At 44.1% G+C, this 22851-nt stretch overlaps 1 protein-coding gene across 4 annotated transcripts in view; it reads left to right on the forward strand.

The window, feature by feature from the left end:
• Nucleotides 1–460: 460 nt before the first annotated feature.
• Nucleotides 461–22851, forward strand: part of LOC136293079 (UDP-glucuronosyltransferase 1A1-like) — a 76870-nt gene continuing 54479 nt past the window's right edge. The window contains exon 1 of one of the 4 annotated variants that reach the window (XM_066189365.1): nt 461–1300. In XM_066189365.1, the coding sequence (XP_066045462.1) occupies nt 461–1300 (840 nt within the window). Of the gene's footprint in view, nt 1301–5038; nt 5943–16647; nt 17315–21407; nt 22271–22851 lie in introns of those variants that run through there. The other 3 variants (XM_066189364.1, XM_066189367.1, XM_066189359.1) reach the window with 3 other exon arrangements.

Below are 22851 nucleotides of genomic sequence, written 5' to 3' on the forward strand. Positions count from 1 at the left end.
GAAGTTAAATATCAACTTCTGTAACCAATAAATTACCTGCTTAGTCTGCATGGACGGTCATATAAAGAAAGGACTGCTTGGATCCATCTGGAGCAGAACCCTCTGCATGGATTTTTCCTGCGTTTTGTCATCAGAAAAAATGATGTGGTGGGCTGGTGGCAAGAAGTGCCACAAAACTTGAGTCTTGCTGAGGGAAGAAGGTGGCATTGAGGTAACAATTTTAGCTCAGCGTATGTGAAGGTGACATGCCTTTACTGACACAGGCAAAACCACCTTTGAAATCCAAACCTGCCTTGAATCTTTCCTAATCATTTATTGCTTTCTCTGACCTTGCTGCAAAGGTCTGATGACCTGAAATGGGAGGCGAGTCTAAACGGAAGAGGTGGAGCATGGCTGTAAAAGCTGGCAAAGCACCCCTGGTCTCTCTGGTGCTAGGGTTCCTCTCTGCACAGCCCACACCATGCTGGTAGCACTACTTCTCCCCTTCCTGTGCCTCCTCAGCCCGGCTGCTGCTGGGAAGCTGCTGGTGATCGCCCCAGAAGGCAGCCACTGGCTCAGCATGAAAAAAGTGCTGGTTGAGCTGAGCAAGAGAGGGCACGAAATCGTGGTCATCGCACCAGATAACAGAATCCTGATTGACTCCTCGGATCTCTACGAGCTGAAAACCTACCCTGTGCCATTGATGAAGGAAGTCGTGGAAGAACATGTACGAACCTTGACTGCCAAATCTTTCAGCCAGGAGCCTTTCCTGGTGAGATTCTGGAAGCTTTTGCTAGAGTACCGGCAGAGCGGGACCATCTTTCACGCTTCCTGCAAGTCCTTGCTGTACAACCAAGAGTTGATGAAGTACATCAGAGACAGTCACTTTGATGCCCTATTCACGGATCCTGTGTCACCTTGTGGGCAGATCATTGCCCTGCGCTTCTCCATCCCCAGTGTTTTCTTCCTGCGGCTGGTTCCATGTGCCCTGGACATTCGTGCGGCTCAAGGTCCAGACCCGCCGTCCTACGTCCCACGCATGTACTCGGAATACACCGACCACATGACCTTCTCCGAGAGGGTGAAGAACTTCCTGATTGCCCTTTCTGAGTCTTTCATCTGCAATATTGCCTATTCTCCATTTGAAGAGTTGGCCTCAGAGTTCCTCCAAAAACCAATGACAATGACAGATATTTTAAGTCATGGATCCATCTGGCTGAGGAGAATCGACTTTGCCTTTGAGTATCCCATGCCTGTCATGCCGAACATGGTTTTCATTGGCGGCATCCACTGTGGAGAGAAGAAGAAGCCGTTATCTCAGGTCAGTGGCTGGCTGGGAGAGATTGTGGCAGTGTGATGGTTTTAGTCTGAAACTGGGTGGATACACCCATTCATGTAGTGGTTTCACGTTTGCCAATTGCTGTTTCTCAAAATTCGCGTAGTGGTTTGAGTGTCTACCAGAATCATTTCCTCTTTTTCCCCGTGAGATAGGGATAAGAGAGAAGCAAAGCACGCTCAAATTTTAATGGTGTAAAGACAGGTTTATTAACAAAGCTACAAGAAAGACTAATTTAAAAAAAACAACCAGAATGAAACCTTCAAAACACTTCTCCTCCCCCTATAATGAAAGTCAATTCACTTTCCCACTGACAACACAAAAAGACAAAACCTGGGCTTTTCAGTCAGCTTCACCACTTTACAATAGCCTTTCATCAGTTCTTAGGGAGAGGAGCCTCTCTTAGAACTCCCATGGAGACATCGCCACAAGAAGCAGTTCTCTGGTGGCTGCCATGTCACAAATCTGCAGCCACCCGGGGAACTCCACACACAGTGACGTCCCTCCCATTTGGCAGCCTTCCCACAGCTGCACTCATGGGCATATCAGCTTTTTTTAAGCTACAGTTCAAGTATGACTGTTCTAATATACAACCAAGGTTCTCTTCATCTATCTCCAAAATCATCTTCATCTCAAGAAACAGAGATCTTCTTGTTTCCCTGGGGGCAGAAGGCTTCATTTCTCTTTATCTTCCTCTGTCAAACTCTCTATTAGATCACAGCTCTATCAGTCCACGGCTATGACTAGAACTTTGCATCTCCCTAAAAAGCATTTTGTAAGTTACAGGGATATTTAGTCCATTCTCCATGGCCTCACAACAGAAGCCCAGCCCAAACTAAGACACTCCTCGATCTTCCTCCCACTTAGGATTTTTACACTCTCTCTCTCTCGCTCCACTGACTTCAGTCTCAGGCTGTGTCTCTCCAAATCTCAATTGCTCGGCCTTTTCTCTCACTCAGAGAGAGGATTAGTGCTTTGCAAGTTTCGTCTGTCAAGGAAAGAGTGAACACCTCGCCCAGGTCTGCGGTCGGCCATGTGATCTCTGCCGGGGGTCCGCTCTGGCTGCACGGCTGTTTCTGGCCCCTGCCGCATTCAATTCCAGTGGCGGGGCTGCTTTCTGTGCGGGGTTGCAGGGCTGCCTCTGTTCTCAGCCACGTGATTTTCCGTGGCCCCGGCAGGATGGCTCGGGGGCTCGCGGCTAGAGCGGGGCCCGGCTCAGCCGTGGTTGGAACTTGGCGGCAGCAGAAATTCAGCCGAGCCGCGCCGCGGGCTGAGCCGGCCGGGCTGCGTGCCGGAGCGGGGCCCGGGCCGGCCAGCGCTGCAGCGAAGCGGAGCCCAGCCCGGCCCCGCAGTTTAGCGGCAGGATGTCTTATCAGCCGCTGGAAACCCCATCAGGGCGGGGACGGGACATATTCTCCTCCACTCCCCCTGCCCTGCAGTCACCGGGCCCCGCAGGCTTCCCGGGAAAGGCCTGGCCTGGGCAAGGCCTGGCCAGCCCGGCCGCCCCCCGCCCGGGGCAAGGAGGGAGCCGGGCTGCCTTCTTACCTTCTCGGAGGCCGAAAGGAAAAAGGGCTCTGCTGAGGATTTCCCCGATTTTTAACCCTGCGTGTTTGCAGAGGCTTATCACCTTTCTATTGGCTATATTAGCTGTCAATATTCATGCCGAGTAATTAGTCGGTTTTGCTATCACTTCCTCGGAACAATCACTTCCTTGCTAAACCAGCACAGGCAGTCACACACCTGCACGATCCAAGGGAGGTATTTGATAGGGATGTATCTTATCTCTCTCTTGGAGGGAGACTATTTACAAGAGCCTGAAGTGATGGCACAAGGGCAATTGCTTTAGGCTGCCAGAGGAAAGGATTAGACGGGATACTGGGAAGAAATTCTGCCCTGTGAGGATGGCAAGGCACTGGGACAAGTTGCCCAGAGAAGCTGTAGCTGCCCCACCCCTGGTAGTGTTCCAGGTTGGATGGGGCTTGGAGCAAGCTGGGATAGTTGAAAGTGTCATTGGCGTTGTTTTTTTTTTTCCCCTCATATCCACTCTGAACATCACCTGGTGCGACTTGAGGATATTTCCTCTCAACCTTTCCCTTGGGACACAGCAAGACAGCCTGATCTCACCCTACCTCCTGTCAGGGAGTCATAGAAAGCGACATAGTCCCCCTGGAGCCTCCTTTTCTCCATAAACACCCCCAGTTGCCTCAGCTCAGAAGATTTTTTAACACCTTCCCCAGCTCTGGACAAGGCTGTCCCAAAATTGGTGACTTTGCACCAAATCCAGCCTTCCCTCTGTCCCTTTGCTCATGTGTGAGCAGGGAGCAACTTTGATCTTGCCCTACCTTGAACCCAGCAAATTCCAGAATTCCTGGCTGGGATAACCAGGCCAACCAAGGGAATTTTTGCAAATTCACAAACACTGAGGTACTGATTGACTTCACCCATCCCAGGATTGCCTTTGCGCCCATTCCTTACGCTGAAGGTTTGGATGGAAAATTGATCCTGCAGCAAGAGCGAGGGGAGGGCAGGACATTTCCCTGCCGGCCCTCTCCTTATCCCACTTCAGCAAACACCTGGGGTGCCATCACAAAATACACAAGTTAATCTTTCTGTTGTGGGAAAATGCTGTTTGCTAAACTCATCAGCTTCCCACTGCTCAGTTCCAAGTGTGCTTTATGAAAATCTGAACATACTTAGTAGTTGTTCCTATGATGTTTTTTCTTTAGAGTCAAAATAGTAGCTTCAGAGAGTGTCTTGGTCTCTTTTACCACAGAGCTTCTCCCTCCTACTCTGACGCTCAAAAGTTTTGTTTGCTCAAAAGCAATCCTGACATAAAACTGCTCTCTGCCATCTTCCCAGTACAAATAATCAAAGAACTTGGTAAACCAAGAAAAAATCAATAAGGCTGATCTGAGGAAAACAACATGCAGTTCATTTTGGTGCATTGACCGTAGTATGAAGGGAGATGAGAGAAGTTGTGTGCCTGAAGGACGGAGACTGCATGGCTGTGAATATCCTGGGGTGCATTATTTGTAATGTTGGCATCAATGGCAATGCTGTGAGGCTGGGGAAATCACGTCCGTGCTGATCCTGCCCCTTGGCTGAGTCAGGTCTGAAACCTGAGGCTGCAGTGGTTGCTAAAACACACTTAGTGCTGGTCTTCTTCCTGGTGGGCAGGAGTTTTCAGCTACCTGAGGGCCACCTCCCAGGCTGGGAAACAACTCTGTAAAGTGAGAACTTGGGCTAGACAGAGAGAAGTCAGCCTCTCTCAGCACCTCTTTGTGGTGTCCCTGGCACTGAGGAGATTCCTGCCAGCTCAGGAGAGCCCGAGCCCTGTCCTCAGGGTCTCCTGCTCCATCTCTGCAAGAATCTGCCTGGCATCCGTGTCTCTAACCTGGAGAGGCTGTTTTCATTTGCTGCTGTGGGCTTGGGAGTTGTTGACAGCAAGGTCGCCTCCCTGGGTCCTGGCCAAGGTGTAACACAAGACACAACAAAGATGGGGAGTCCTGAAGGATGCAAGTAGCAGGTTGAGGAACTCATTGAACACTGAGGAGCTCCAGTTACTCAGCATTGAAAGGGTCACTAAATCTTGGCATTCCAAGTAAGGAGGGAAAAGGTAAGACAAACCAACCACGATCCAAAGCTGTGAATCATTAACAACAGGATTATAACAGGGCACAATCAACACAATCCACCCATCAGTTGCTTTTCAAAGTATCTACAGGCTACAACCTGCAGGAGAAATCACTTCCACAGCACCTACCCCAATCACAGCAACATGACTCTGAGGCTTTGCTGTGCCTGGATTTCCATCCTCCTGCTCCTGCCCAGTTTCTCAGACGGAGGGAAGCTCCTGGTGGTGCCCATGGTGGGAAGCCACTGGCTGAGCATGAAGGAAGTGGTGGAGAAGCTGAGCGAGAGAGGACACGAGGTGGTGGTGCTGGTTCCTGAGGTGAGCTGGCATATGGAGACAACACAGGCCTACAAGGTGGTCACGCACCCGGTGAGGCAGACCCTGGAAGATCTGGAGAATGCATTTCAGGAGTGCCTTGCCGTGCACCTGACGGAGAAGCCTTTCCCCCTCAATGTCTTGGCGATGTACAAGGTCTCAGTGCACACTTACAACACCTTCTTTGGGCAGTGCAAGGACCTGTTCCGCAGCCAGGGGACCCTGAGGTTCCTCAACCAAAGCGGCTTTGATGCCATCCTGACAGATCCAATCTTCATGTGTGGGCCCATCCTGGCCCATCATCTCTCCCTTCCCTTTGTGTTCTTCATGAGGGGATTCGGCTGCAACCTGCACTTTGCAGCCCCACAGTGCCCGAGCCCTCCGTCCTATATCCCGAGACTCTTCAGCTTCTACTCAGACCACATGACCTTTTTTCAGAGGGTGGAAAATGCCCTGATTTCCCTCCTGGAGCATCAGTACTGCAACGATTACTATGCAGAAGCACTCAAGCTTTCCTCAGAAGTTCTTCAGAGGGATGTGTCCCTCATGGACCTTGTGAACTCTGCTGCCATTTGGCTCCTGAGGTTTGACTTTGTGTTTGAGTATGTCAGGCCAGTGATGCCCAACATGGTCTTTATTGGGGGGATCAACTGTGCTAAGGAGAAGCCGCTGCCTAAGGTAATGTTCCTTCCCCTACAGATTGTACATTTCCTGCTGGAAAAACTCAGCTCTACGGAGACAGGGCAACTGAGAGGCTTATAAATTTTTATTCCATTATCAGTCTCATAGAGGGGTCAGACACAAGAGATGTGAAACCATTCAATCTGAAGCAAAACTATTTCTTTGTTACAATACCTACAATTTTTTTTCAGTCTATATGGTTTTGCCACACAATGCTGCTAATACACCTACACCAATCACCTATTATTTTACCCCACCTGCTCTTACTACAATGCAGCTTTCCCAGTTCTAATTCTCCCAAGTATCTGGTCTGTTTTCAAGGCCATCATTTGAAACTTGTTTCCAGTTCAATTTCTCTCTCAACAATGTCTTCTTTATTTTCATGGCCTTTCTGAGTCAGCACACTTTATCTCAGTTTGCATACAGATGTACGAGACTATGTGAGCTTTCAGTCAGGCTTTGAGAATCCTCTAAAAGTCCATTTCTCACATCTCTCCTTTCTTGAACTGTAAAAACTTTTTTGATGGTTTTATTTACTATTTGCTGCACACAGTGAAGTACACAAGGAATTATTACTAATATTGCTACTATAACAAGACATAGAAACATATTTTGCAAAGTTTTTTTTAGCTAAGGTGCAAAGTTCTGTCCTTCAAACAAATTGTCCAACTATGATCTATCATCTGTTTTAATTTGATTTGCTAAATCTTTTAGTACTTGAAGCTGTTTGTGGATGGATTCTGAATGGTCAGGCCAATTCATACAACACAGTTTTTCCAATTTTTTACAACTATGTCTATGTGCTAGTAAGAGAAAATGGATGGCGGTTCTGTTCTGTAAGGCTGCATGTCTAACAGCACTAGCATCTGTCATCATATTACTAATTATAATGGAAGTAGCATTGATTTCTTTGCTGAACTAACACTCTATTTGGTTTAATTGTTTTACTGTTACAGCTGAGGCAAGTTGAAGTAAAAATAAACTTGATGCAATTTGTTTTGCAGTGCTCCAGGATTTAAAGCTGTTATTACAGTTTTCTTCATAATGATGGGCAGACTTTTTTTTCCTATGTTTTTTCTTGATGTCTTTTTTAACATTAGGTGCTATTACAGTGAGGTGTTTGATGTTACATGGGCTACTTTTAATTTTTGAGGGAATGTCCTGACAGGCTCTATCATCATAAATGAGCTAATATCTTTCTGGCAATTGCCATGGGAATTCATCAAGATCAACAGTCTCACCCCTAGGGGGCACAGGGGTGGTACAATTGCACTACACACTTGAGTTTCTGTGCACAGGATGATGGAGAGTAACGTTTAATTACGGATCTCTTTGATACAGAATCTCAGCACAAAATTCCATGGTCAAAGAACCAGGAATTTCCAGTTCTTGAGGTTTAAAGGGTGCTTTAAGAAGATTAGGGGCTCAATGATACCAATCGGTCACGGGATTTTTCTTGTTGGATAACAATTGTTACAGTTAGATATTGGCCATTTTTTGGTTGGCACTGGCACACCGACCAAACAGGTTGCAAAGGGTTTGTCTGGGCATGAATTAGTCAAACATATGGTGTCTGAGCTTGCTGACTTGGCTACAGCCACCCAAACACTTGTTTTTGGTTGATTTACAGGCATATCTGCACTGCAAAAGCAAGCAAGTAAAACTAACAGTCACCAATATATCATTTGATCTAATTTGATGCTTTTGTTCAGTTACTCTTGGCAAAAGGCTTTTCTATGTATTTGAATTTTCAAGTAAATCTTTTTGTACATTCAGCTTTTGTGTTTTCCCAAATTTTTTTAGGGACTGGCTAATTATAAGTTAATAAAATGTCCTGTTGACACTCGATTTTGCAAATTTGGATATCTTGGGATTTTTTTTTTAACACGATGGACACTACACTTTTGCTAAAAGAGCTCTAGGACACTAACAATTTTTACAGTTTTAACATTGACATAAAACTTAAGATTCGCAGTTTTTGCAGGTTGGGCCGGGATGTTGGGCATGAACTGTAGTCTTTCTGTGTGTCTCACGTCTGCGTGTTCATTTCCTTGCTCGTGGAATTGTCAGTGCACTCTTATGTGTGATATGGCTTCACGTTTTTCGCTGGAATCTGCTAAGGTCTTGCACCTGTGTAAACACAAGCAAACCTTTTGCCCTAGGTTATTAAATGAAATGCACCTTCAACTTGTCTTGTCTTGGGGTTTCTAATTAGAACTGGAGAACTTTCAGTTTTGTCCGTGTGTTATTTGAAAAATGCCTAAAAATGGTGGATTGGGTTCTGCAAATTAACTATTTAAAAAGTAAAAACAGAGAAAGCTTAACTCAACCTCATCTGAGGCATTTCTTGGGTCATTCCCCTTTTGTTGGTCTAAAATGCTTTTTAGAGTGTGATATGTCCTTTTAATAATTGCTTGACTTGTGGGAGAGTAGGGAATTCTAAAAGTGTGATGAGCACTCCAATCTATTAGAAATGTGGCCAGTTTCTGAGCTGTGTATGCAGGGCTACTTTCTGGTTTTCTTTTTTTGGGGTACACCTAATGAAGCAAAAGCTTGTAGAAAATGTTGACATGACTCAGTTTTGCTTGTTCAAAAATGTTTGGCAAGGTATGTGTAACAACTGTTATTTTTAGCAGTCTTGTACTAAGTTCCCACCCAAAAGCAGTGACTATTTGTCTACGATTAATATGTTCTTAATTTACAGCAAGGATAGATTCTTCTAGAGGAAACTGGGCACTGTAGAAACTCAAATTATCTCTCCAAGGGCATAAGTCTGTTAGTCCTCCTGCAGTTGCTGGTGAGGCATTCCTCACAAGTATTGTTAGAGGGTGAAATTGCAAATCTTTAGAGGTCAATGTCAGGGCTGGATGGCAATTAGGTGATTTTTTTTTTTTTCCTCTGGGTCTCATTTTTTTGGAGGGGATCAATGTTTTTCTAGATGAGCAGGTAATTATTTTGGACCTGTTGGTAATAAAACATAGGCATACTTTTTCTCTAGGTTAATAAATCAGCTAGGCCTATCATGGTACACTTAATTAAAGATTTTTACGTAGAAATTTTAGAAATTGCCTCTGCATGTGCAAATTTTCAAAGTAGTATCGCTCTGCCAGGGATCAAATTTGATTTCTCATTATGGACATGAAGGCAACACAAAGAGCAAAACAATATGTGGCAAAACAATAAACTCACACTAAGCAGAAAAAAATCAGATACTACACACAATTAATAGTACATGAGAGATGAAACAGTGATTTAAAACAATGCATTATCAATTCCCTAAATATTGTACTATTACCCAGGGTCTGCAATAGCTGGCAAAGCTTATTTTAAAGTGAGGGCTTAGAAAATCATTCCCAGGTATGATTCTCAAATTTACTTCAAAAGGGGGTCTAGCTGTTACAGGTTTAAATTCGGCAAGTCAAATGACCTGAGTACAGTTTTGGCATACTTCCTGACTAGGTAAGACCAGGACTTGGCTAGGGTCCAAGCCTTAACTGGAAGAGTCTCTCTAATATGCTCTAAAAATCTCTCAGTAATAGTAGTTAGGAAAGATTTTTAAAATGATACATGTCTTGTCGATGGCTATACAAAGATATATTAAAGTTTGTAAAGTAGCTGGCTTTGTCATTTATCTTTAGTCAAGTAGTCAGTGGTACTACAGACAAATAGCAAATGAGTTAATATAAAAGTCAGTGAATTCACACCATAATGTTAACAACATAATCAGGATTATTAATATATCAGCAGTAACTGTCTTAAGAAATTGAGGTCATATTTTCCTAGACGTTTATGCATATATGACATTAAAGCAAAAAAAAAAGTAAAAAAGAAAGCATTAAATAGCTTAGAACTAATAACAGTCATAATATTCATTCTTCATTCTTCAGTGCTACCTATGGAAATAAAACAGCAGAGACTGTTCTTATTTCTATAACAAAATAACTATCTTGTAATTTAAATGAGCAAATTTTAACAGAAATTCATTTAGGCTTTATATCATTCATTTGTCAAGGTAAACAACATGCAAGTAAACAACTATACTGAAGTAAGAACAATATTGATTTACTGGAGGGATTAAAGTACTGCACCTTTTTAAGATTGCATGTACAATAGATTTGAGTTTGGCCTAATAAAAGTAATGGGAAATAAATATTGAAGGCTAAATTAATAAAAAATTAGTTACATAATAGTGCCATGAGTTTTACACAAGTAATTTGGTAAGGTTTGTGGGTGTGTAAGATTAATACTTGTATACAAACAGCTACAAAGTCAGGGGTTCAAATTATTCTAAAGAGTAAGGTACTGTTTACTCTATTTGTGGTCTATTAATATACTTAAGTTGTTTTGATATCAAGTCTAATTTTGATTTAAACAGGTGTCTTCGTTTGAAAGACAGATGTCTGCCAGGGAAAGCCAGAGTCTCCTTTGGAATGGGGAATGTAAACCCTCTCCCACTGAATTATTACAATTTTGAAATTAAGGGGCTCTCAGGCAAAGGTATGGGGCTAGGAATAACGGTTCTTTTCTAGTATGTATTACAAGGCAAACAAAACAACAACGACAGCATTAACAACGAAACAGAACTAGGAAACCTTGTGACAGCCTTCTTGGCTGAGAGAGGAAGGAATGGAGGAGAGGTTTTGCTTCACAAAACCCCGGGGCAGTCTGATCCCAGTGCCCCTGCAGGACTCTGAGGAACAACAAAATGGAATGGCAGAAAATCCTGGGCAGGTGCATGAGATGTATCAGAAGCTCCCGGGCGGTAGCTGGAACTGCAAGACATCCCAGCGGGCAGGGGCGTGCGGGACTACAATGTAGCAAAAAGACTCAGAGCAGTGCTGAAGAAACGGTGTGTGCGGGGCAGCGGCGGTCCCGCTCCAGCAAGGCAGGAGATGGTGAACTCAGAATTCCTGGACACACAAACAGATGGCGGTAGATCCCTAGGTAGGACCGGACTTTGGTGGCGACAGTGAATCCTCCCCCCTGTAAGCAACAGCTCGACCATGCTCCTTCCGATGCTGAGAGCGAGAGAGTGCGGATGCGCCCACCCCCGTCCTTTACCTGCACCCCAAAAGCGGGGGAAACTCCCAGAGTCAAAAGAAGTGTAGATCCATGCTACACTGCTCTCCCGACTTTTGGCCACCTATTTGTTTTGGTCAAGCACCCACGAGTACCCAGTTAGTACGGGGTTAGTACTGTACAGTTAGTACCGTAGTTAGCAGTCAGTGTCCTAGCAACTTATGGGGAAAAATTCCGTAAGTAAAAAAGGAAGAAATCTAACCGCCAACAACATGGCAAGGAAATATAATTACACTTGAATCATTAAATAGTTGTACCGAAAGATTCACAATAAAACTGCCTTGTTAAAACTGTGGAGTAAAACACAAGGAACTGGTAAAGCTGACAGTGAAGTTTCATGTACTAATTACAGCTGTCTCAACTACTGCAGATAGTTCAAAGTTTGCTTTTAATGGGAGTAAAATAATGTTAAATTTACGACTTAGCTAATTACTCTCAGTTAATAATGCAGTCTTGTACATTACCAATATGTAGGAAGACATCATATTCACACAAACAGCTTTAAATCTTTCTAGTAACAATTGTGTTAAAAATCACAAATCACAGGTTAGTGAAATTAGAAGGCAAATTTTAGGAGTTTCGGTTAGTACACAGCATCAGTTGATATTTTGATGTGCTGTAGCTTCAGCATGCCGTGCAGGCTGCAATCATGCTGGCTGAGGCCAAGCAGGGAGCTGTACCCTTTGCAGCAGCAGCAGCAGCCATAGCCACAGCTACAGCCACGGCCACAGCAGGCATCATGTGGGGAAGTAGAGGTATGGCTCTTTTTCAGGGTTGACAGGTCCAGGGTCAAAGGGGTATTCTTCATCTTCGTAAACTATGGTCTCGTAAATCATCCTCTAAGTGGGGAGAATTTCAGCAGCTAAGGGTGAGGCAGCAGAGAGTGGTGGCAATGGGACTGAGGGGACTACTGAAGATGCAGCTGAATTAGACTGTTTACTAAAAATTTCAGTAAGTACATGAAACGCCGGGAGCAACTTAGCAGCTGTCAAATCGCAACGAGTGCTTGTGTCATAGAGTTTAACTCCCAGAGAGTCCCAAAAAGACATGGGAAAAGCAGACTCAGGATCTGCATTAGAAAAATTTTTCTGTACCCAGCATAAAAGGTGTTTAGGCTCTTATTTGGGTATGACTCAAGAATTAGATCTGATCAGAGTGTTGAGGCTCTTATAAATATCTCTGGGCTGTTTGGACATCATGTGCTTGATCGCGTTCTCCGAAACCTACCTGTTGTCATGCAGTAGGTGATAATACCAGTCTCCATCTGAGTCAAACTAGTGGCGCATGCAGAGGTTCCAATTGCTACTTCCTTGCAGGAGGAGTATAAATCCCTAGGGTTCCCATTTCCTTGCAGAGGCACTTAACAAAAAGTACTTCGGCGCATTCCAACCGCTCTACAAATTAGTCGAATCGCGTTCCTCACACAGGGCATCATTTGTTCGAAAAACTCAGCTCTGCAGAGACAGGGCAACTGAGAGGCTTTTATAAAGATTTTATTCCTTTATCGATCTCATAGAAGGGTCAGACACAAGAGATGTGAAACTCCACACCATTCTATCAGAAGCCAAACTGTTTCTTTGTTACAATACCTTATAAATATTTTCAGCCTATTAGCTTTTGCCATCCAATGCTGCTAATACTTCTAACACTAATTACCTATTATTTTACCCTACCTGCTCTTACTACAGTGCATCTTTCCCAGTTCTAATTTTTCCAAAGTATCTGATCTGTTTTCAAGGCCATTCTTTGAAACTCGTTTCCCATTCAATTTCTCTCTCAACAATGTCTTCTCTATTCTGGGGCCTTCCTAAGTCAGCACACCTTATCTCAGAGTTTGCATACAGATGTACGAGACTACGTGAGCTTTCAGTCAGGCCATGAGAATCCTCTACAAATCCATTTTTCACAATTTCCCAATGAAAAGTCATTATTTTGTTTTCGGAAGTTTACCACTATTGATTTTTTTTTTTTTTTTTTAATTTCTGGTCGTGATTTAGTTCAAACAGGTTTGGGTAGTTGTTTTCCACTGGGTGAAATCAAATAATCTTGATAGATACTTAATTGACTTAATGGTGGAGATAACATAATTTTCTAACAAACCAAACAAAAAAGGAATTTCATCTCCCAAATGGAAATTCCTGTCCTCAGTGAATGTGTATTAACCACCAACCTGATCCAGTTTTGATTTCATTTTATTGGCATCTGAAAGGTATTTCTTTTATCTAAACAAAAAAGAAAGAGTCATCTTTTGTTTATAACTCCAGGCTCATCAGCATCAGTTTCTTCACTTCAGCTGTATTTTCATGACAAATTCTTTCCAAACATGCTGTCTGTGGTAAGTTACTCCTGTTTGTGGGGGTGAAATATAAATGTCATGTTGAAAGGGCAAGAAATAATCATAGAATCATGGATTTGGTGAAAGACACTTGAATGCAGAACTGAGAGAAGTTTTCATACCTACTCCTTGGCATCTGCGTTTACCAGAATTATTCTGCAGGGTTTTTAAAGCTAGTCGAGAAATCTGAATCTATTTTGATAGTCACCATGTCATCTCTAATATGGTAACAGTGGACATTTCTTTCCAGGCACAAAGCAGGACACAAATCTCTTTCCTAGGATATTGCTCCTGTGAGAAATGACACTCTTTTAAAATTTTGCAATTTTAAAATTTCAAAGGTTTATTAAACCTTAACAAAATACAACAAAAGACTGAATAAGGAGAAAGGGCAGCGCTGGGAGTCTCTCATGACCAGCAGCCACGTGCTCAGCTACAAAATGGATGCTTTGCCTTTTATACTCCTAGCCCCTCCCAAAGTCCTCTCAGTCAACCCCTTCTTCACTGTCCATTGGTGGAGATCACTTTCTTACATCTTGATTGGAGGTCAGGTGTTGCCACAGTAACAAACTGGCCCTCCTCCAGTGCCCTGACTGCCAAGGCCATGGTGTGACAACAATGTAAGGGAGAGGGGAAAGAGGACTATGGGAGGACATATTACAGAAACATAACTCTACAAAACTTCTTCTAACATACACATAGTATTTGTCCCTTAATTGTGAGAGCCAACCATCTCATTACTCATTTATAACAGGGGGTTTGAGATCTCCTGCCATGGGTTTATTCAAGGATTTTGGGATCTCCTGGCATGGATTTATTAGAACGGTTTGCCAACGGCCTTTCATGGATTTCTTAGAGGGGCTTGTGGATCTATTGTCATGAAGTTATTAGAGCGATATGGCATCTCCTGTCATAGATATATTAGAGTGGCTTTGGCATCTCTGCCTGGATTTATTAGAGAGGTTTGGCATCTCCGGCCATGGAGGGGCTTGGGGATCTCTTCTCATGCATTTATAAGAGGTATTTCAGGATCTCCAGTCATGGATTTATGCCAGCCTTGGCCTGTGTGCTGGAGCTACGCTAACAATTCCCTCTTGAGCCTGGAATGGCCCAGTGTGCACCTGACAGAATCATCAAGCTTGGAAAAGACCTGCAGGATCACCAGGCCCAGCCTCACGCCACCACTGCCATCATCACCCCTAAACCATGTCCCCAAATGACACATCCACGCTCCTCTTGGACACTTGCAGACATGGTGACTCTATCACCTCCCTTGGAAAATTATTCCAACACTTAACCATTCTTCAGTGATTTTTTTTTTTTCCTAAAACCCGCTCGCAACCTCCACCGGTGCAACTACTTGACAACATTTCCTCTCATTTCCTCTCATCCTTTTCCTTGGGACACAGCAAATCAGCTCAATCCCACCCCATCTCCCATCAGGGAGTCACAGAGAGCGACGAGGTGCCCCTGGAGCCTCCTTTTCTTCATAAACACCCCCAGTTGCCTCAGCTCTGGAGATTTTTTAACCCCTTCCCCAGCTCTGGACAAGGCTGTCCCCAAACTGGTGACTTTGCACCAAATCCAGCCTTCCCTCTGTCCCTTTGCTCATGTGTGAGCAGGGAGCAACTTTGATTTCGCCCAGCCTTGAACCCAGCAAATTCCAGAATTCCTGGCTGGGATAACAAGGCCAAGTGAGGGAGTTTTTGGCAAATTCACAAACGCTGAGGTAATGATTAACTTCACCTGTCCTGGGATTGCCATTGCACCCATTCCTTACACTGAAGACTTGGATGGAAAATTGATCCTGCAGCAGGAGGGAGGGGAGGGCAGGACATTTCCCTGCCGGCCCTCTCCTTATCCCACTTCAGCAAACACCTGGGGTGCCATCACAAAATACACAAGTTAATCTTTCTGTTGTGGGAAAATGCTGTTTGCTAAACTCATCAGCTTCCCACTGCTCAGTTCCAAGTGTGCTTTATGAAAATCTGAACAAACTTAGTAGTTGTTCCTATGATGTTTTTTCTTTAGTGTTTAGAATAGTAGCTTCAGAGAGTGTCTTTCTCTCTTTTACCACACAGCTTCTCTCCTCTACACTGACGCTCAAAAGTTTTGTTTTCTCAAAACTGATCCTGACATAAAACTGCTCCCTGCCACCTTCCTACTAGAATACTTAAAGACATTGGTAAAACAGGAAAAAATCAATAAGGCTGATCTGAGGAAAACAACATGCAGTTCATTTTGGTACATTGACCGTAGTATGAAGGGAGATGAGGGAAGTTGTGTGCCTGAGGGATGGAGGCTGCATGGCTGGGGTGAATATCCTGGGGTGCATTATTTGTAATGTTGGCATCAATGGCAATGCTGTGAGGCTGGGGAAATCACGTCCGTGCTGATCCTGCCCCTTGGCTGAGTCAGGTCTGAAACCTGAGGCTGCAGTGATTGCTAAAACACATTTAGTGCTGGTCTTCTTCCTGGTGGGCAGGAGTTTTCAGCTACCTGAGGGCCACCTCCCAGGCTGGGAAACAACTCTGTAAAGTGAGAACTTGGGCTAGACAGAGAGAAGTCAGCCTCTCTCAGCACCTCTTTGTGGTGTTCCTGGCACTGAGGAGATTCCTGCCAGCTCAGGAGAGCCCGAGCCCTGTCCTCAGGGTCTCCTGCTCCATCTCTGCAGGAATCACCCTGGCATCCGTGTCTCCAACCTGGAGAGGCTGTTTTCATTTGCTGCTGTGGGCTTGGGAGTTGTTGACAGCAAGGTCGCCTCCCTGGGTCCTGGCCAAGGTGTAACACAAGACACAACAAAGATGAGGAGTCCTGAAGGATGCGAGTAGCAGGTTGAGGAACTCATTGAACACTGAGGAGCTCCAGTGACTCAGCATTGAAAGGGTCACCAAATCTTGGCGTTCCAAGTAAGGAAAACATAAGATATTGCAATAAGGAAAAGGCAAGATAAACCACCCACAATCCAAAGCTGTGAATCATTAACAAATAGATTATAACAGAGCACAGTGTAAAAAATCCACCCCTCAGTTGCTTTCCAAAGTATCTACAGGCTACAGCCTGCAGGAGAAATCTCTTCCACAGCCCCTACTCCAATCACAGCAACATGGCTTTAAGGCTTTGCTGTGCCTGGATTTCCATCCTCCTGCTCCTGCCCAGCCTCTCAGATGGAGGGAAGCTCCTGGTGGTGCCCATGGTGGGAAGCCACTGGCTGAGCATGAAGGAAGTGGTGGAGAAGCTGAGCGAGAGAGGACACGAGGTGGTGGTGCTGGTTCCTGAGGTGAGCTGGCAGATGGAGACAACACAGACCTACAAGGTGGTCACGCACCCGGTGAGGCAGACCCTGGAGGAGCTGGATAACTCCTTCCAGGAATATGTCGCCGTGCACCTGACGGAGAAGCCTTTCCCCCTCAATTTCTTGGCAATTTACAAGGCCTATCTGCACACTTACAACACCTTCTTTGGGCAGTGCAAGGACCTGTTCCACAGCCAGGAGACCCTGAGGTTCCTCAACCAAAGTGGCTTTGATGCCATCCTAACAGATCCAATCTTCATGTGTGGGACCATCCTGGCCCATCATCTCTCCCTTCCTTTTGTGTTCTTCATGAGGGGATTCGGTTGCAACCTGCACTTTGCAGCCCCACAGTGCCCGAGCCCTCCGTCCTATATCCCAAGACTCTTCAGCTTCAACTCAGACCACATGACCTTTTTCCAGAGGGTGGAAAATGCCCTGATTTCCCTCCTGGAGCATCAGTACTGCAACGATTACTATGCAGAAGCACTCAAGCTTTCCTCAGAAGTTCTTCAGAGGGATGTGTCCCTTATGGACCTTGTGAACTCCGCTGCCGTTTGGCTCCTGAGGTTTGACTTTGTGTTTGAGTATGTCAGGCCAGTGATGCCCAACATGGTCTTTATTGGGGGGATCAACTGTGCTAAGGAGAAACCACTGCCTAAGGTAATGTTCCTTCACCTACATATTGTACATTTCCCAATGAAAAGTCATTATTTTGTTTCCAGAAGTTTATCGCTATTGATTTTTTGGTTTTAATTTCTGGTCATGATTTAATTCAACCAGGTTTGGGTAGTTGTTTTTCACTGGCTAAAATCAAATAATCTTGATAGATGAGGGTTTTGTAACAAACAAAACAAAAAAGGAATTTCGTCTATCAGATGGAAATTCCTGTCCTCAGTGTACGTGTATTAATCACCAACCTGATCCAGTTTTGATATAATTTTAAAGGCATCTGACAGGTATTTCTTTCATTGGATCAAAAGCCCAAGAGTCATCCTTTGTTTTTAACTCGAGGCTCATCAGCAGCAGTTTCTTCACTTGAGTTTTGTTTTCATGACAAATGCTTTCCAAACTTGCTGTCTGTGTTAAGTTACTCCTGTTTGTGAGGGTGAAATATAAATGTCACATTGAAATGGCAAAAAATAATCTTACATACATGGATTTGGTGAAAGATACTTGAATGCAGAACTCCGATAGTTTATCATACCTGTTCCTTGACATCTGCTTTCATCAGAATTGTTGTGCAGGGTTTTTAAAGCTAATCTAGAAATCTAAATCTACTTTGATAATCACCATGTCACCTCTGATATGGTAGCAGTGGACATTTCTTTCCAGGCACAAAGCTGGACACCAATCTCTTTCCTAGGAAATTGCTCCCTCACTTCTCAGTTGTGGTCACACAATCTCCCTGCGCAATATCTTTGAGCTGAAGGTCTGGGGTTTTTTCTTTCTTCTTTCAGATTTCTTTTATGCTCTTTGACAGGCTTACAGTGAGCCCTCTAATCTTGATTAACAAGGCAAATAATAATATTATTGATGAGAATATTAGGATAAAATTATGTCTAAGCCATTCTATCACATAAGCGCTCACAAGAGTGGTTCTAGTTTGCGATTTAAGAGGCTAATTATTGCTAATTACACAACGTAAGTCTTGACTTTCATATCCTGAAGGTCTCAGAGCAGCAAAGCATTTGTAACTTTGCTACGAGGGTAGAAACATCCTGCCCTCATTTTATCCCTGCCAGCTCCTGTCTTCACACTCCCGATAGGTGAAAATCACCTGTTCCACACTTGGAAAAATCTTGTGTATTTTTCACAACTTTCTTCAGTCTCCTTTTCTAGCTACATTTTCCTCCACAGCAGAGGAATTTCTCCTTTTGCCCTCTGAATAGTGCCCAAGAGCCGGGTGTAAACGAGAGTAAAGTGAGTCATTGGGGAGAAGTGAAATCTGCCTTGTTCACACACACCGGTAAAGCCCTGGGTTGGTCATTCCTGTTCAGAAACATAATCCTATGAGAAGAATAAATAGTTCTTCAAAGCCTATTGAACCCGTAAAAGGTAAGAAAAGAAAAAGGATTACTGGGAGAGGGAGAGAGAACAAGAGGTTCAAAATGCAGATCCTTTCTCAGACAAGGAATCCACAGGCCGTTCTTGTACACCACTTCCATAGTTTTCCACAGGCAGGGGAATGGGGCACTGTGGTCTCATTCCAGATAAGAGTTCCTCTCTGCTGTATCTGATGTGGTCCTGTGGAGGGAGGAGCTGCTCTGAGCTGAAGGAGCTCAGGCCTGTGCAGAACTGGCCCTACTTATCTTATCCAGCTGGAAATCCAATCCTAAATTGTGTAAGGATCATCACAGAGGTTGTGGGAGAACATGAGACCAAAGGGCTGGGCCTGCAGGAACACAAACTGCATTTACACCTTGACTAAGCTGCCTCAGGCTGATTTCCTCTTGTCCCGCACTTTGCATGGGGATCTGTCTCAGCAGCAAGTAAACCTTCATTAACAGGCACAGAAATCCCAAGTTTCCAACTAATCAAGTCTCTGGAAGTTCAACACAAGGCTTGCAGGAATCAGAGCCAGTATCTTGCCTTGAGAATTACCTGAAGGCTGGCATGGTGATATTGCCAATAGACAAAAATCATGAGGCCTGAGACCCTCTGGTGACAGTCTCATCTTTAGCCAAAATTAATGCTTTTTTAAAAATTGCTTTTTGGCCAGCTCAGAAAACCAGAGTTAGTATGATTCAATTAAACCAAAGTTCAGGAATTTAAACTATAGCCACCTCTCAAAGTTCTCCTTGTTTTTTTTTTTTTCCAACCTAAACTTCCCAGTACTTATTTCAACAACTGGTTAAATAAAAACATTAAATTAACCCCAGGTTTGATTAGGTCACTGCTCAAGTAAAGTAAAAGTGTAATTGAATAAACACCTTTTACTCATGAGCACAGGGCTTAAAAGAGGACAAGTCCTGCTTTAAAACCCTCTCCTTTTCACAAGGTTTCTATTAATTTAAGCTGTATCACTTCTGAGAGGGAAACAAACCTACAGTCCTGGCTCAACCAAGCCTTGATGTTCTTTGGTATGAAGTGGGGAAGGCTTTCCTCCAAACAGGCACCTGGCTCTCTCACATTTGGAATCCTCAGTTCCTCAGCTCCTTCTTTGCACAAAGAACAGGAGCTGGTAATGAGCACCACACCCTTCAGAGCTGAGTGTGGTCCAGGTGCCCTTTGGTACTCATCGTGAAAAACAAACACATATAAACTTATCTGTTGCTTTGAAAAATGAGCCTGGCTGTTAATTTTCACAATAATAATTACCCAACTTAGATCTGACCTCAGCTGATCCTGTGCTAATCTAAGAACTTCATCCTTTCTTGGTCTGTCCTCCCTTTAGCTCTAATTTCTTGTGCCCTTCCTGTTGCTGCTTCGCTTTTCCCATATTTTTTGCTCTGATGGTCTGGTACAAAAAGTAGGGAGTCTGTGGAGTCCATGAGAAAGTGTGGCCATCCCACCAAGAGACTTCTTCTCCTGTAGTCAAGGGAAGTGAACATCTCTGGCTGTTTTCAGCCAAGTGGTTTTGCCACTGAAAATCCAATTGTGACAAGAGTAGAAAACACACCAAGCAGGAAGCCGCAAGTTAATTTGGTCAGCTCTTGTCACAGCAGTTGCAATAAACTCTTTGCATCCAGATTTCCTGCATTTAATGAGAATTATTTGTTAATCTACTCAGTCTCCTGCTTTCAGTCTGCGCCATCTCCCACCCCTCCTGTGCTGGCCCTCTCCAGAAACTGGTATTCCATGTCTAAGGATGGTCCCTTCATGTCCAGTGGGACAGAGTGGAACTACTCAGGGCAGTCGCAGCACCCTTTGGGTGTCACGAGACAAATCCCTTTGCCTAAGGCTGGAAGGATTTGTTTGTCCCAGCTGAGGATGCTGGGAGTCCCATCACCATTTATAAACAGACCGGAAAAAGTTGGTGCTGATGAGAGTTTTTCACAAGGACTTCTTCCTTAGCACCATCCAAAAGGCTTTGCTCTGGCATTGCTTTTACTTGCACAAAGACAAAACATCTCTGCAGTGGGATTAGTGGAAGGTGTCACACCTCCTCCTAGATTTTGTCTTGCTCACAATACATGAAAAGGGTTTTCAAGGCCGCAGCCTTGAAAGACCAAAACTCCTTTTTTGTGTCCCTGTGCTGGCCTCCTTTCCCTTTGATTGCCCTGAACCCATCTATAGGTCAACTTTTTGGTGTCATGCCAAGAGGAAAAAAGCCAATGGGGATTGTTCTCCTCAGATTTGGGATTGCACGGTACATTCTGATGGCTGTGACATCTTTGTAAGAGATGCAGGTTTGGCTCCTTCCAGGGGGTGGGAATTCAACATCAGCCTTGTGTCCTGAGGAATGGAGTTGCATCCATTCTGCTGGGTGTATTTTTACTATCTTCTCACCATGTATTCACCAGGTCAATTGTTTTAACCACGATTATTGTTAACAAAGTCCCCCTGCTCTTGGTGTCACAGACATAGTGCTGACAGACTTTGAAGCTTAAACATTGACAGAAAGTACAAATGTTTTTCTAAGGACAGGGCTTCCCTTCCACAAGCATAGGAAAAATCACAGGCTAATCACAACCGAATAGGGAAGTTAAATATTAACTTCTGTAGCAAATAAATTACCTGCTTAGTCTGCATGGACGGTCATATAAAGGCCGGTGTGGATCCCTCTGGAGTAGAACCCTCTGGTTCACTCCCACCGAAATGGCTCTTTTTTTCCGAGGTACCTGGATATTTCTTCTCCTGACACTGTATTTAATCTTGTCTGAAGGTGGAAAGATCCTGGTGGTACCTCAGGATGGAAGTCACTGGCTCAGCATGCGCCCAGTAGTGGAGAAACTGCAGCAAAAGGGACACGAAGTTGTTGTGGTTGTACCCTCCACCAGTCTGTATATGAAGTCAAAGGAGCCTCAGAATTATACAGTGAAAATGTATCCAATACCTTACACAGATGAATACTTGGGTGAAATGCTCAAGACCTTCGTTAATGCCCATTTTATTGAACAATCTGTTTTGAGTGTTGTTCTTACCTCGTATCAAAGCACGATAGAAATCTCTTCAGTCTTCTTCACCAACTGTAAGAGCCTTCTGCAGAACGAGGAGCTGATGCAGTCCTTGAAAGAGAGCAAATTCGACGTGGTTTTCACAGATCCCATCCTGATGTGTGGGCCCCTGGTGGCTGAGTATCTTTCCATTCCTTCTGTCTACTTCCTGCGGGGCTTTCCCTGTGGAATGGATTCTGCTGCTACCCAGAGTCCAAGCCCTCCTTCCTATGTCCCCAGGTTATTCTTGGATAATTCAGACAGCATGATCTTTTCCCAACGGGTGAAGAACATGCTGGTTGATCTGCTGGAGCTCTTTTACTGTAAGCCTATCTATGATAACTTTGAAGAGCTTGCATATGAGGTTTTCAAAAAGAAAGTGACAGTGACTGAACTCCTGAGCCGTGGATCCTTTTGGCTGATGAGATACGATTTTGTGTTTGAGTTCCCAAGACCAGTGATGCCAAACATGGCTTTTATTGGAGGGATTAACTGTGTTCAGAAGAAAAAACTGTCTCAGGTACAAAATTTTGTTTGTTTTTATATTGAAAAGGCAAAAATATAAATGCATCATAGAATGGCTGAATGGTTTGGGTTGGAGGGGGCCTAAAGATTATCTCATTCCAATCCCCTGCCATCCTGGGCAAGGGAGGTCACTCAGATCCTTACATCAAATCCTGACTGACAACAGCTTGGTGTTTAAAGATAGATATCCTGCATGATGCAGAAATGTTATCTCCTAATACCCAGCATTCAGATTATACCACATCCTGCCAAACCTAACCCTTATCAGACTTAATTAGGACAACTTAAGTGACATGTAGCTTTTATGCAAATGATAATCTCTCCTGTTGAATTGAAGAATTACAGTATACTCCTTTCCCAGCTGTTTCATGGACTGTCTGTCCATACTTCCATATATCCCCTCTCCTTTCATCCACAGTGAAGTTATAGGACTGAAGATTTTATCTGTTTTCTATTGCAACCATCCACCGATTCCTTTCCATCTGCCTTTATTGTCAAGGTGTCAATATCTAAGCCCTCAAAAGAAATACTTTTCCAGTTCCATCCTCCCCTTCTTTTTTAGATTATTGAATTAGG

The sequence above is a fragment of the Chamaea fasciata genome, unplaced genomic scaffold (assembly GCF_029207755.1).
Source record: "Chamaea fasciata isolate MVZ Bird 193981 ecotype frontalis unplaced genomic scaffold, bChaFas1.0.hap1 SCAF_8, whole genome shotgun sequence".
Taxonomy (NCBI): Eukaryota; Metazoa; Chordata; class Aves; order Passeriformes; family Sylviidae; genus Chamaea; species Chamaea fasciata.